Source organism: Lissotriton helveticus, chromosome 5_1, assembly GCF_964261635.1.
Source record: "Lissotriton helveticus chromosome 5_1, aLisHel1.1, whole genome shotgun sequence".
Taxonomy (NCBI): domain Eukaryota; kingdom Metazoa; phylum Chordata; class Amphibia; order Caudata; family Salamandridae; genus Lissotriton; species Lissotriton helveticus.
In genome coordinates, this window is record NC_136065.1 from 1,570,502,659 (window position 1) to 1,570,518,266 (window position 15,608).

Here is a 15,608-nt window from a genome sequence, read left to right on the forward strand (position 1 = left end):
TATCACCCTATTTCCACTTTTCTTGAGCCCCTCTAACCCAGAGGCACTCAGATCACACAACATCCAGCATTACCCCCATGCACCCAGCCAGCCTGTTGTGTTCTCCTTATAACTTACACAAAAGGATATTTGCCTGACCCCTTTCCTAGGGGTCTCTTTGTTTGCCTGTCGGTAGCAGCCCAGCCCCAGAGACACTGCACCTGATGCTCTATCGTCTTCTGGATGACAGTACCTAGCCGTGCCCTGGTAGATCACGATGCGGCATGCACCCGAACATGCTGAGGTAACCCAAGAAGACGAAACAATGAATTGCACAGCATTTCCTTTAACGTGCAAGCATTTAATTTGCAAAATATAAGTCAGAAAGATAAGGACTGGGTCCACTTTTGCAAGCTAATTGCTGACATTTTAGTCTTACATGCAATTTATGTTTGTGTGAATTTTCACAACCCCTCCCTTCTGCCCACATACTTCGAAGGACACAAGGTTATGGTAAAAGAAAAGGCCGTAGTTTATTTAATATCACATAAAGAAAGGATCAACATCTCACAACGTTCATGGTTGGTCATCAGGGACCCATGTTTTGTCATAATATTGCATCTCTTGGTAATCATGTCCCAATAGTCCTGTTTCGTTTTAGCAGACAATCTTTGCAGACAGGCTTTGCCCACCGGGTTCCCCGTGGGCCCCCATTGGTCAGCTGCAATTCCAAACCACGCTACTTCACACCAGCCCTCAGGGGGGGACACCAGAAACAAAATATAGGCTGGAGATGAGGGGGGGAGAGGTCGTGGCATCTTTGACCTCCTTTTAAATCTGCCACTGACGTGACACTAAAATAAGTGGTGCAAGCATGCCTAAAACACAGGGCAGGAGACACGTACATGCTTTCCATGAGCCGGAAGGCAGATGTCCACATAGGTTTATTATTAAGGAATGTTGAGTATGTGCTGAACAAAGACAGCGTGTCAGCAGAGGCACAGTCCAGTTCTTCGAAGCACTCTTCATCTTCATACACCTGCAGGCTTTAGAGTAGAGTTCTTGAATGAGTCCCCCTCGCTGCAGGAGGGAAGAAGAAGGCGGATTAATAGGTTTTACCACTGGCATGCTTTTGATATTTGCATGGTGAAAAGATGTTACCAAGCTTCAAGTCACAGAATGGGCAGCAGCCACATGGCAAGCTTCCTTCATACACAGACAGTATAGTACAGCACCAGTACTGCAGACTTCCCTTGCGCATACCGAACAAGTACAACGGATGCAATGGCAGTACATGCCTTCCTCCTGCCCATTGCACAGTAATAGCACAAGCAGCAGCAGGAGGCTCCCCTTACACAGAGGAGAGGTGTGCTACATCCAGGAGATCTGCACTGCACAAGAGGAGAGGAGGTAAAGTATGAGCAGCAGCCATCCAAGCATCCATCACAGGCACAGAACAGTCCCAGTACAAGCAGAAGCTGTACACGCTTCTGTTAGCAGACTGAAGACAGAGAGCACAGGCAACATGTGCTAGCTTCCCTTGCACTCACACAGAACAGTCACAGTACAAACAGCATTTGTGAAAGCTTCTGTTAGACAGACACATGAGTGAGAGCACAGGCAACAGGGCTAGCTCCCCTGCGCTCACACAGAACAGTCACAGTACAAGCAGCAGCTGTGCACGCTTCTGTTAGACAGACACATGAGTGAGAGCACAGGCAACAGTGCTAGGTTTCCCTGCACTCACATAGATCAGTCACAGAACAAGCAGCATCTGTGCAAGCTTCTGTTAGACAGACAGAAGACAGAGCACAGGCACACACAGAACAATCACAGTACAAGCAGCATTTGTGCAAGCTTCTGTTAGACAGACAGAAGACAGAGAGCACAGGCAACAGTGCTAGCTTTCCTTGCGTTCACACAGAACAGTTATAGCACTATAAGTGACAGTGCACACCCCACGCAAAGACCAGTCACATCACAGGCAGCAGCACTGCAAGATTTCCTTGCTTTTGAGTATTTTCAAGATTTAATGTAGGATGACCGCAAAGCAGGTAAACAATATGAAAGTAGAAGGAATGTTAAAGTGTAGAGGTAGATAACAAAACCTGCAGAAAAGGGAGGATATGTTACAGCTGTTCAGTTTTCAACACAATATACCTAGCTATGGAATCGTCAGGGAGATGGAAGGCTTTATATACTTTAACGAGAACATTTAGGGGCATATTTACAAGGACTTATCGCCACAGGAACATGACGTTTTGCGAAGTTCCTGTGACGATAATCCCTTCACTTTATTTACAAGGTGGCGTTAAACTACATTAAGTGGCTTAACACCGCCTTGTAAATAAGGCCCCCTTCCATGTTACACTTTTGCGTGAAAGGGGCGGGTAATGGGCGTTGCTGTGGGCATTCCGCCGCAACCCTCATTGATTTTGACGCTGCCCCTATTTACAAGGATGGTGGAAATATGGGGCAGCTCCAAAATTAAGACCAAGGAAAACTTGGTCTTAACATGGCGAATTGAGGAAAAAAGTTTAATTTCTCCTCTTAATTTGCTGTTTCTATTTGCGCTGCATTATGCAGCACACATAGAAGCAGCAAATAGCCATGAATGATTTTTTTTATGTGCAGGAAGGTGTCCTTTCCTGCACATAAAAAATCATTTAAAAAATGAGGGTTTGCAACTTCTATGTGTGCTGCACAACGTAGGACAAATAGAAGTTACAAATCACCATTAGTGATTGTTTATGTGTAGGTAGGAGTACCTTCCTGCACATAAACAATCATTCCCTCAATGCAGGCACCCTTGCACTATGGTGCAATTGTGCCTGCGTTGGAGATAGGCAGCTGAGTTTAGTGCCAGCACTAGGGAAAACACAGGGATGTGTTGTACCATTGTAAATACGGTGCATCCCTGGGTTTTCAGAGTGTGAGCAATTTTTGCTTAACGCCACGCTTCACCATTCACTTGTAAATATGTCCCATAGACTCATGAACGCAGAGGAAAGCAAAGTATACATTTCAAGAAGGTTCAGTGTTGAGTTAGTACAGAGCTGAAAAGTCATGCAAAATGTGAACACTGCTCTACAGATAAAACAGAAGATAACATAACATATTATTAGCACCAAGTGACAATGCTGGGTGTACTGATATTATACCACTGAGGTATAAAGAAGGCACACTCCCTAGGTGCCCCTGGGTATTACAGTAGTCCCCACACCATCCCATAAATTACAAAGCAACATAAACTACATGAAGTGAATCACTTATGGCGCGCTCGTTTACTTACAGCAATACAACCTGTTGATCTTTGTGATGTCGGTTTCGGTGAACCGTCGAGATTGCCCAATAGGGACATTAGGATCAGGCTTGGGTATAATGGTGGGACTCCCATTGCGTGAGAAGGCATTCCTGTAATGAAACACAAGTATGAGCAGATGCAACACAATCTTCTACTATTGGGTCTTGTCCACATAGAGGCAATGACCCCTCTGTGAACACTCTAAGTGAAAAAGGCTGGTCATCTTGTAAACACATAGTTAGAGTATTTGACAAGACTGCATGTTGATGGCCGCATGTGAGCTGGAGTCAATGTTAGTTTCCATTAATCATGAACACCAATTGTGTTAAATCTTAAGAGCTAAGTACATCTCCATAAACTACTCTTCGCATTGATTTCAAGATGGGGTACAACCTTCTACATCCATTAGAGAGGGTGTCCAATAACCTGATCTCAGATATGTTAGCTTTAGACAGAACTTGATATCTCTTTGGTAAAGCATAATATTGACCGCTCTTTCTAGTAGGCTTTTCCTTGATTTCGTCTTCGATTTACCTGAAAGAGATTGCACTTACTGCACCATTTTCTGTGTCGCTTCAGGTGACAATGTAATAGTTTGTGACTCAATTGAATGGTCAAAAGTCATAAATGTAGCTAATTAATTATCAGGTGGTCACCTGAGGTCAAACAAAATCAAGATTTCGAGAAAATAAATACAGAATGAGTTTTTAGCCCTGAGAGATAATTCTATTTCTCAGTGTCCTTTGTACTGAGGAATTTGAGAAGAATGTTTTCAGTGTTCTCTCTTGTCCTTAGGAGCCTGTGGGCTACACTGGGGATGTGGAATGATACATGACACTATTCTCATTCGTTCACTGTTTACCCTTATACATGCTTTGTATAGCAGTTGCACCACAGCAAAAGTGGCAGATACCCCAAGCCCGCTTTTGTAAAACCCAGTAGTGAGATTTAACAAGCTTGCTTTACATCTCATTACCATACTTTATCTGTGCTGCCTAGAACTGTTACAATGAGAGTGAATAATAGGTGTATTAGTGTAGGCGTATCGGTGAAGGCATATGCAAGTGATAATGAGTGTAGCTATCAGGGGCCATATTACACAAAGTGCTCCAGGGGTGCAGACGCTTGTGCAGCCCCTTCTGCAATATCAATAGCATTTACTGCACCCGCCTACAAGGAGCTTTCCAATCTTCTTTAAAAGTACAGGCAGGTACTGCCTGCACTCTGAAAACACGGAACAGCTTCAAAGCAGACACTCAGCTTTTCACTTGAATGTGCTGCCCCTAGGGCATCGCAAGTTCGCGGCTGGGGGCAGCGCATTCATTATAATACAGTGCATTTTTCTTTATTGCACTAGGGGCACTTTTTAAAAGGTGGGCCCAGCACAATGAAGGAAAATGCACTGCATGTATAATATGGCCCCTGATGCCATATCCAACCCAAGATTCGATAAATCATTTGTGCAGTATTTTATGATGTGAAAACCGCTGTTCTCTGGTAAGCAATGGCATCTTGAATTTTGTTTCACAAAACGTACCTCGAGTAGTGCATAATTGAAGCATAGTCATAACGTGTGCCAAGATTATTGGTGTTCATCTTCTCAAAATTATTTTCCATGCCTAAGAAAAAATAATTACAAGCAATCATTGTTCATGTTATTAAAATACGAGTTGATAAAGTCTCAAGTTCAGTTTCCCATAATATCACGGCAAATACTACATTAAGGTACTAATAGGAAGTGTGCTGCCACACTGCATATAGTAAGGAATGAGACAAGGAAAGCTGGATGAGAAGGCTTCTCGTTCTCAAGACAACTGAAGACTTCTCTGACATAACTGCAGGTCCTGTGCAATGAGGAGTAACCCGTGGTCCCCTTAATGTGGAAGAACATAGGAGACAGAGAGCGATCAAGGAACCAGTTTGTATTGTGGGTACCATCTTTCCATAAACATCTTAATCATCTTCAGTCGCAGCTTGTGTTTGGGAAAAGAGGTGGGGCGGGGTGGGGGGATGGTGACAAATAAAACATAAAAAAGAACTTACATGCTGCCCTCCACAATCGCACTTATCTGCTTTACTCCTCTCCACTGCAGGCAGGCACAGGTTCCTAGAATTTCCTGTGGCCAAGCTTGAAGGTGCTCACATGAGAGCAGCTTCAGGATTGGCCGTAGCAATGATGATTTGCACTCCTAGGCAGACTGGGAGCCTGTGCCTGCTCTCTCCAACCTGGAAATGCAACTGGGGTTGGAGAGAGATTCACTGCGCACGTGGGATTGGCCAGTCTGAGATGGCCGGCCATACCCACATGCCCAGTGAAGGCAGTGCCCACCACTCCCCCTCCAGCCTGTCATCACCCTGGCCCCGCCTCAAGACTCGGCACAAGAAAAATGAAAGGATACTAAAATGGGCTTTAAACCCGTTTTATTATCGTTTTATTTTACACATTTCTCGGAGTGCTGGCGAGGGGAGCAACGCTCCTTTGCCATAGCGGAGGAGCCGCCGCATCTTTCTGCCAGGTGCTGTTTTGGCATCCTGGCCAGTGTCTCTCAGAAATTCTGGAGAACAACAGTGTGGTGTCTGAAGAGGGTCACCCTTAGCCCCCTTCCACCTTGAAGTAAATAACACTCTTGGATCAGGAAGAATTCTTGAAGAAAGGAAGGAAGAACAGTGTCAGTGGTCTAGTGGGGTATTTCCATTTCCTATTTGATTGATTTGGCACTCATTTTGGTGCTTATTTTTTGCTCTCTGCACTTTTTATCACTTGGCCTAGGGGTCTGTTTGACAGCAGGAGGTGTCATGGAAAAGTGCAAAGTCTCCAGCTCAAAGGCGAGTATAGAATCGCATGGCATCATTTTTGACACCTCTCTAGACCCGTGCAGTGAGTGTTATCAGAAAAGAAATCGACCTAACTGAAAGGAACCTATCCTTGGATACAGGAGGTTTGACTCTTTCTATGACTTCTGCCATCTGGTGTATCAATTTCCCTTGACCGGCGGTAGCTTGGGTGAGTCTAACGCCATCAGCGAGGGACAGACCGCTGTGCTGGCACTCTTCTGCTCAAAAAGGGCATCAGCAGTCCAGCTGTCTTGGTTCCTGCTCTGCACTTGAGTGCCTTTTCACTTCCTGTAATCCACAATTGTTAATTTTTTCAATGGTGACTTCCTGGAACCAGTTGTGTTGTTTAGATACTTCGCATTTACAACATTTGCAGTCTTGATCAAGTCAGGTGAAAAGGACGAAAAATGACAAACTGTATACTTTGCTGATATCGTCAATCGTGTACTGTTGTAAAACTTGGTTTACACCTACAACATTATGCTGCAATGTATGCGTACGTTTGTTTCTTTTTAACCAGGACCTGAGCTTACTGGTCCAGTAATACCGGTTTGTTTGTGTGTCATTGTGGCTGTTCCATTTGTACCATTTATTGTCACAGTGAAAGGCTTAGCATTGCCTCCAGCTAATGACTTCACCATAAGGCTGCATAACCCTTGCCTTTCCCATATACCCACGTCCTCCTAGCATCCGAAAAAAGCTGATTTGCAGAATACAGAGGTTCACCAAACCCAGGCAAATAAAATCAATGTATATTGTATGGTATCTACTGCGCATGGAGTAGATCAAGTCTTAACCCAGCTTAGTTACCTCACACCTTCTAGACTTACCCGGCATCACATTCTGGAGGAGGATGGTGACAAAGGCATCGCGGTCGCTGCGGTTCTGCTCATGGTGGAAGCCCAGGGCATGGAGGAGCTCGTGCTGCACCGTGCCGGTGAAGACACAGCCATTCCTCTGTAAGGACACCACCTGACGACCCCCGATCCGTCCAATGAAGGACCAGCATCTGCAGAGGGGGAAGGGCGCACTGTGATGAACACTCTTACACTGGCGCCTAGCCTATACTAGACTCTCACTCGGCTACCTGTAGACCTCACTGCCCTTCAAAGAACTGGAACAAGGGGCAGAAGGTGAAATATATGTGTCCATGGATGTCTTTTTACAGGTGCTCACCACTTCAATATTGAAACCCTACGTAAATAGCGCATCCCTTTCCTTACTTTCTAATGGTGAATTAGTGAACCTCCGTACGGAATAAGTTTCTTTATGTTGCCACTCCTAACATAGAGGGCCCATCGTTCCTCTATTGATAACCCCCCATACACATATTACTAACAGTGCAAAGTGAGACCATCACTTATAGGCTCGTGAATCAACGCAAAACCGTCCCACTGTAACAAAACCGGCCTACACCCCTCCGGCCCACCGGGGGAATGCCACACTACTCTTATGCAGCATTTACAACCTTGTACATTGTCCTTATCTTTTTAGGGCTTCCAATTTGTGCTATAAAATTTCTATATATTCTTCATTTCTCAGATAGAGGCTTCTGTATCAGACGTGCTGATGTCAAACAGCATCCCTCTCATATTCACATGCACTCACCTAAGAATCAGCCATTAGACACTGCCAACAACGGCAATCACACAACCTGTAATAAAAAAATCTCATCTGGCACTATGCCAACAGTGCCCTATCAGACACTGTGCCATCACATGGGCTGACGAGAAAATAACAAAAACACAAAGATAAAGGGGGTCTATCGGGGAAATAGAATTATTGACCAAAGAGCACCATATCCCCAAATCAAACTAATGCAAAAACACAAGAGGGTGCTGTTGGTCTATGTGGACTGGAAAGTGTCAAGTTTCCTCTGAAAAGTGTGTGTATATATAGAAGAAAGACTGACAATCAGTGAGAGAAGAAGAAGAAAGCCCATCAGCCCACCCATTGGCGGAATATCATCATCTGGGATGTAGAAATAGCAGACTGGTATCCACTGGTAAACTCACTTACAATATTGTGAGTATTTACTAGTACTGGATCCACCAGTGATGAAAAGGAGGGGCCAGAAGAATGGAGACTGTGGGCAAGGTTGTTGCAGTGCTCAAAAAGTGTGTGCTAGTGAAAGAAGTGTATTAAAATTGACTAACATGGTGCCTGAATGTGACTTTTATTCTGGCGGTCACCATGGTGACAAGGGTTAAAAAGCAGAGTGTGGATAGAGTTCCAGCAAATACTGCTATCCTCAACCATCAGGATAGCAGTATTTGCTGGAACTCTATCCACACTCTGCTTTTTAACCCTTGTCACCATGGTGACCGCCAGAATAAAAGTCACATTCAGGCACCATGTTAGTCAATTTTAATACACTTCTTTCACTAGCACACACTTTTTGAGCACTGCAACAACCTTGCCCACAGTCTCCATTCTTCTGGCCCCTCCTTTTCATCACTGGTGGATCCAGTACTAGTAAATACTCACAATATTGTAAGTGAGTTTACCAGTGGATACCAGTCTGCTATTTCTACATCCCAGATGATGATATTCCGCCAATGGGTGGGCTTTCTTCTTCTTCTTCTCTCACTGATTGTCAGTCTTTCTTCTATATATACACACACTTTTCAGAGGAAACTTGACACTTTCCAGTCCACATAGACCAACAGCACCCTCTTGTGTTTCTGACGAGAAAATACCTATCAAAAACTTCCCTTGAAAATGCCCCATGAAGCACACATACTGACCCATTCTGTGGTTCGATGAAGAGATAGTCGCGTTCGTTTGCTCGAGGTCTGAAAGAAATACAGGTGCGTGCGGCGAATGATTGTATGGCGCCCATTATCACAGCTCGCTCATTCGGGGCTGACAGGAACAGAGAATCAGAGAAACAAGTCAAAACACTAGTTGTGAGTGCACAAGATTATTGCAAGAACAGCCACACCTAAAGAGGCAGTCTACATTATTTATGACCAACTCAATTAAACTGTTGGCATTGAAGCTCCACTTAAGTTGACCATATATGACTGCAGGCCACAGAGCAGGCTAAAAGTCCAAGCTATATATGCAATAGCCACAGCTGGGTATGGCCTGCAGTAAGGGCAGTTATGGGTCTCTGATTTGCTAATTCATACCCATATAATCACAGAAATATCCACATCATTGACATTGGTGGCTTTGGATAGTATTAGGTCTTTCGTGGATCAGGGTAAATTAGCAGCCCTGATCCTTTTAGATCTGTCTGCGGCTTTCTACACAGTGTCACATCGCCTTTTGCTTCAGAGGCTGCATGAAATTGGTCTGCATTCCTCTACCTTTTAGTGGTTTAACTTGTTTTTAAGTAAAGATCTCATTCGGTACAGCTGCCCCATTTTAAACCTTGCCCTCAGGGACTGAAATGTGGAGTTCCTCAAGGATCCTCCCAGAGTCTGACCTTGTTTAACATCTTTTTGTCACCTTGGACTGTCAAGGCGTTAGGCCTTGAGATCTTTATGTATGCTGGTGATACTCAGCTGATTATTTCCATCCACTACAAGTACTCTGAGACTCAGGGGAATTTAAGTGGCTGCCTCTCTGAAGCAGCAGGGTGGTTGCAGGCATATTGTTTAAAACTTAATGCAGACAAAATATAAACATTGGTTTTTGGTGGGGTCTGCAAGGTATGGTATGGAATGATTCTTGGTGGCCTGTGTTGTTAGATTCCACACCAAGGTTTAAAAGGGTGGTGAAGAATCTGGGGTTTTTAATTGATGATTCTCTTTCAATGCAGGAACAGGTAAATAAAGTGTGCATGAGCTAGTTTGGATGTCTGTGCACTCTTTGCACATTATTTTGGTGGATCCCAGTGACATGGTGAAGGAATAGCATTCAAGTTAAGATTATGAGCAGGCTAGACTACGGCAATGCGCTATATATGGGTACGCCGGATTATTTGTTCACATGTCTTGTCTATTCAGAATGCGGCGGCAAAACTGATTTGTAACAGGCCTAGCAGGAGTTCCACATTGGCCTGTCTCAATTCTCTTCACTGGCTTCCAGTTCGTAAGCGATTCATTTTTAGGCTAGTTTGCCAGGCGCACAGAGCACTTTATGACAATGGTCCAGCAATCCTATGTGACAGAGTTACATTTTATTAGCCAACTCAGGATCTCTACTCTGCTATTGAGGCCTTGATATATTGTAGACGAATCAAGAAATCCAGAATGGTGGATATGGTGAAGGTTAGAACTGGGAAGTAAGAGGTCTAACTCTGGGATATCCCTTAGGGGACGATGATGCGCTTTATAAATACTTTACTAATAAAAATTTCTATGTCACAGGACATCAGTCAGTCTGAAAAGTTAATCACCGTTTTATTTTTATGGGACTGCATGCAAGTGATGAGACCAGGTTTTTCATTAATAATATCCAATTGCAGGAACAACTTAAAATCCATAAAAGTTTGTGAAACAAACAATGACTTATTACTTACAGTAGGCGGGAGAGATCTGAAAGGGCACTAGCACCTGCCCGTTGGCAGCGCTGGGCCAGCGGCACCGATCAGAGGCACATCGGTCTGCGTTTCCCAGGGGGTCCACTGCGATGTCACCAAATACAAGGGGTGGCCAACCAAAGGGAGATTTACCTGAGAACAATGAAGACAGGAGAAGAGCAACTGAGGTTATATTCTGAATATTTGAGCCATCTACTGCAAAAGCTGGCAGGCTTCATGCTTGTTATGAACTCCTTTGCCGTTAATGCTTGCACCCTCACCACTATAGCCACAGAGTACAAGCAGCTTCATGGAAACCTCTTTTTCGAACCCGTCTGCCTGTAGTTATCTGTTTATGAACCCTACATGGTCCTCTGTTAACATTGTTCCATGCCTGGAGAGCAGGAATGTGTCTGCATGTTACCACAAATTGTGAAATAAAAACAGATTTTGAAAGCAACTCACGTTAATGGTCTTAACTGAAGCATTTGCTACAAATCTCTAGGTGAAAGTTCATTTCCATAGGATAGGGTTGTGGGCGTCAAAAATACATCCTGTCATAAGGAAGTAGGATATGAATTCTGCTAGAGGTCTTGCAGTTCCGCTGCATCAAACCCATCCAGCCTTCTTCCTCCATAGAGTGACCACACCCCTGCAGGACATGCAAGATGGAGATGAGATATCAGCCATATGTATGTACAGCCTGAATGTCCGAGGAAATGCATGGTATGGCATGGTCTGTATTACATGTAGTTTACCAGCAGGATCAATTCCGTACTTTGCACTTGGTCGTAACACAGTATATACAGTGTTTTATTTATGGTTTAAAAGAAATTAATCTATCACCTCCCACAGAGTCAAAGAAATGTTAATGGTTCTTGAACAATTAAAATGGGCCTGTGTGTCATGCCAAAAATGCACAGGTCATCTGTGTGAGCTTCGGAGCTAGAAAATATCTAAAATCCCATTCGGTTGGTTCCTTGCTGGCACCAAAACGGGTAGGAGGCGTTAGGATGGCATTATATTTAACTGGTCTTGTTGTGTTATCTTGCTTTCACGTATGTTGTTATTTCATGTTACTTTCATTGAAGCCTGTAAGAAGCTGCTTCTGATTTCAGAATGCTTAAGGTTTGGGGATCATCAGTTGCCGCAGGTAAATTGGAGACATTGCACAGGCATTTATGAACAGCCGTTTATGAGGAATAAACTTGGATTTTGAGATTAAAGACAGCGTTGTGTCTTTACATTTGGTGACTAGTATTAAATGCCAGGAAAACCGTGCAGTGGCAGAGCTACAAAAAGTATTCATTGGCAGTTTTATAAACCTTTCCTACTGAGAGTGGAGACTAAGTGGTGGTCAGAAATAGTAAAACGGCATGTGGCTTATCGTAAGCCTGAGAATACAATAGGACATTTTAGACCTACAGTATTTTTTTCCAACTATTTTTATACCATAGATGAGGAAGGAAAGATGTCGGAGGATCAAAAGAAGGATATTTTTGCATTTTGTTGGTCCAGAGAGATTAAAAGTTTATGAACATATGGTTAAAGATACAGGTGAGGGAGGTGATGCGAATGTTTTTGATAAGGCTATAAGTGGCTTTGATCGATATTTTGCACATAATGGGGGTAGTGGTTTAACTGATTTGGAAAACACAAGAATCATCACTCAATCATGGTGGATAGTTGTGGGACATTTAAATTGCTCCCACTTATCTAAGAATATGCTAAACTCCAATGTGAACTAAAAGTTACATGACTTTCAAGGATGTAGTAGGTTTGCATGCTGGTGAGGCACCTTGAGGAAGGTTTGACTACAGGGCCCACCTCCTCACAGTATCCCAAGGTGGAACAAGCTACCTTTAATTAAGACCGGATGCAACAAGTACTGTCTTCACTAACAGTCAGGGTTCAGTAAGTATTGACTGCATAACACCCAGAGTTTATCATATTCTTTGGTCCTGAAGAAAGCCAATCTGTCCCTGAAAGGAAAACAAATCTAGCTGAAACATGTTAACCACATCAAGGATAATCGAGAGCAGTTTAAATATCCCACAACTATCGATTTTTTAATATGAACCGAGAGTCCTGAAAATAAAATCACAACTTGTGGATAGGAGTCTCAAGTTAATTTTATTTTCACCTTATGCTGTGACACACACAGCCACAAGATCACTCCATCATAGAAACCAGCTCTGCTGGAGTCGCAGCACACCCTGGAAGAACTTGGCCACCAGGGTGGGAACCCAGTGATGAAGCATGTCACCTACTAGATAGGTGAGTGAGGGTTCGTTTATAAACACTATGGGCCTAACTACAAAGTCTGCCCAACACCTTCGCAGTCCTGGGACCGACCGACCTCCAGTTGGCGGTCCCAACTGACTAATTAGAATGCGACCAAACACTGTTAGAGAAATTGGAGTTGCTGTTCATCCTTGCACCCTGTGACAGGCACCTCAAGGTACCGGACATGAGGTGCAGGAATCAATTGGGGCACCATTGGTGCCCTCCCTGGTCCCCAACCAGAGGCTACAAACACAAGGGCCCCCAAACAAACTTTAAGACATGGTTTCCATGTTGGACAGGCCGGCATGGACACCATTCCGGAAACCGTGCATCGTAATCCCAAAGGAGGAAAGGCCCGCACTTTTGGATTACGAGCCGGTTCAGACTGGTATCCGGGCTCCTTGAGCCCCTCGGAATCCATCCGGGATGACTGGCCAGTTTCAATTGCGACCGGCTGATACTTAATCAGCCAGTTGGAACTGAAACTGACGATTGGGGTTGGAAAACCTCTGACCAAAGGTCGGAGGCTTTCCGACCTCCATTGTAATTGGCCCCCTTGTGTTTTCCAAATCAATGACACTTTGAACAGCAACAAAATAAGGTTATGGAAAATACATAAAAGATATAGGTAGACGACTCGTTTTGTTCTTGTTACTAATTTTTTAACTGTTGGGAAGGCAAACAAGTCTATACTTCTCCCTCTCCCTTTGTTTCATTAGTGGTATAATTTGACGCAAATTCTTTCAGAGGAAACAGGAACTTACCACACCAATTGATGAATATGTGGCGGATCTCAAAAGATTAGCACTATATTGCAAGTTTAGACCTATACAAGAGGAATTAGTAAGGGACCAAGTTGTAATGCGTGTAAGAGATCCCGCAATTCAAGAGAGGTAAATAGGGATGCAGACAAAGGACATTTTAGCAATAGTCAGGAAGGCAGAATTATCAAGAAGTGTAACCCCCATTAATCTGACTTAAATGATACTCAGGTGGAGGCGGGTCGTAAAGTGGGGACCAAGGATAATGAGAAATATACGAAATTTCAAAAGAATGAATCTGAGACTGCAGAGAAGAATAGAGGTCTTAAGTGTTGTAGGTGTGATGTGATAGAGGTTCACATTTAGCATAGAATAAGACATGTCTTGCATTAAAGAAAAAGTGCTCGACATGTGGAATAATGGGGCACTTCTTGAAAGGTTGCAAAAGGAAAAAGAACTGGGTGAAATGTGTAGAAGAAATAAAGTCAATGATGGTTTGGGGTCTTTCGTTTTGAATATAAATTACCAATTTTTCTTTTAACCATTTGTACAATGTCCTTAAGGGGTGTTAAGATACAAATTGGGGCAGACTCAGGATCTCCCTATACAATCATAAATAAAGAGATGTGGAATAAGAAGTTTGCAACAAAACTAGGCCCTAAATTAGAAAAGTCAGACATAAAGCTGAAAGGGTATTCTGGTGAAGGAATAAATTTACTAGGGTATAGATCTTTAATCTTTAGGCTCAAAATCGGAAAACCACAGGCAAGTTATATGTGGCAAAGAATGGACCCTCAGTTTCAGGTTGGTATGATCAAGGCAACCTGCACATACCACTTAAGCCTAACAGTAATGATTGTTGATGAAGGAGAGGTTGGAGGAAATACTCTGTTGTAAAAATGTCCAGATGTGTTCAGCTGAAGGATTGTGAATTTGACAGTATTCAAACATCAAATAATATTAAAACAAGATTTTTGTCCAAGAGTACATGAAGCAAGAAATATTCCAATTCTTCTAAGAGAGGAGGATGAAAAATAATTGCAAAGGTTAGCGGAGGCTGGTGTTATAGAGGCAGTGGAAGCATTGGAATGGGCTTCACCTATGATAGTAGCAAGGCACAGCAATAGAAAAATCTGTTTGTGTGTAGACATTTGCAATTTGAACAATAACATCGTTATTGACAGATTTCCATTACCTAAAATTTCAGAAATGCTAGTTCTGGTAAGGGATGCCAATCAGCTGCTTACCATCAATTATTGTTAGCATTTACAGCTTTCTTTATTCCCATGGGTTGCTGCTAGTATAGGAGAATGACATTTTGATTGGCGTCAGCAGCTGCTGTTTATCAACATTTGCTACACCAGTTCTTCAGAAAAATGTCAAACATAAAATGTTTCGAAGATAATATTTTAATTTATGAAAAAAAAAAAAAAAAAAAAAAAGAAAAAGAAGAACATAATGAAGTGCCAGAAAAAGTACTCAAAATCTTTGGTGAAAGAGGTTTGACTGTAGAATAGTCTAAATGCAGGTTTGCAGTTGAATCAGTAACATACTTAGTTCATGTGTTGAGTGGAAAGGGTGTGACCACTAACCCTGCACTGGTTGAGACTAACAGGGAGCCCCTGCACCAATAAATAAGGATGAGGTAAGGTCTGTTCCGGGACTAGTAGAATACTATGCAAAGTATTAGTAGAATGTCGCAAGTAAAAGGTTTTTAGCATTCATCAACTGTTGAACAAAAGTAAATTTGTATGGAATGCGGGGTGTCAAAAAGTTTGATGGTATCAAAGAATGTATAGTGAACGCTCTTGCCTTAAGTAGTTTTAATCCACAATTGTCGAGTATAGTAGTTATCACTGGTGCAAGTTGCAAGGGTTGGCTGCAGTGTTATGCAAGAAACATGAAAAATGTTACACATTTCTCATTGCCCCGCATCCTTAAAAACCTAATGATCTTTTCAACCTTGGCTCAC

The 15,608-nt window shown here is 43.1% G+C and overlaps 1 protein-coding gene across 1 annotated transcript in view; it reads right to left on the minus strand.

Annotated features, from left to right (window-relative positions):
- Nucleotides 1-487: 487 nt before the first annotated feature.
- LOC144753710 (hatching enzyme 1.2-like) overlaps nucleotides 488-15,608 on the minus strand; it is a 36,695-nt gene continuing 21,574 nt past the window's right edge. Inside the window, exons 4-9 of the mRNA XM_078641302.1 lie at nucleotides 10,590-10,742; nucleotides 8,866-8,983; nucleotides 6,949-7,127; nucleotides 4,821-4,902; nucleotides 3,272-3,393; nucleotides 488-1,059 (exon numbers count right to left, since the gene is read on the minus strand). Coding sequence (XP_078497428.1) covers nucleotides 1,028-1,059; nucleotides 3,272-3,393; nucleotides 4,821-4,902; nucleotides 6,949-7,127; nucleotides 8,866-8,983; nucleotides 10,590-10,742 — 686 coding nt within the window. The 3' untranslated portion in view covers nucleotides 488-1,027. The remainder of the gene's footprint in view (nucleotides 1,060-3,271; nucleotides 3,394-4,820; nucleotides 4,903-6,948; nucleotides 7,128-8,865; nucleotides 8,984-10,589; nucleotides 10,743-15,608) is intronic.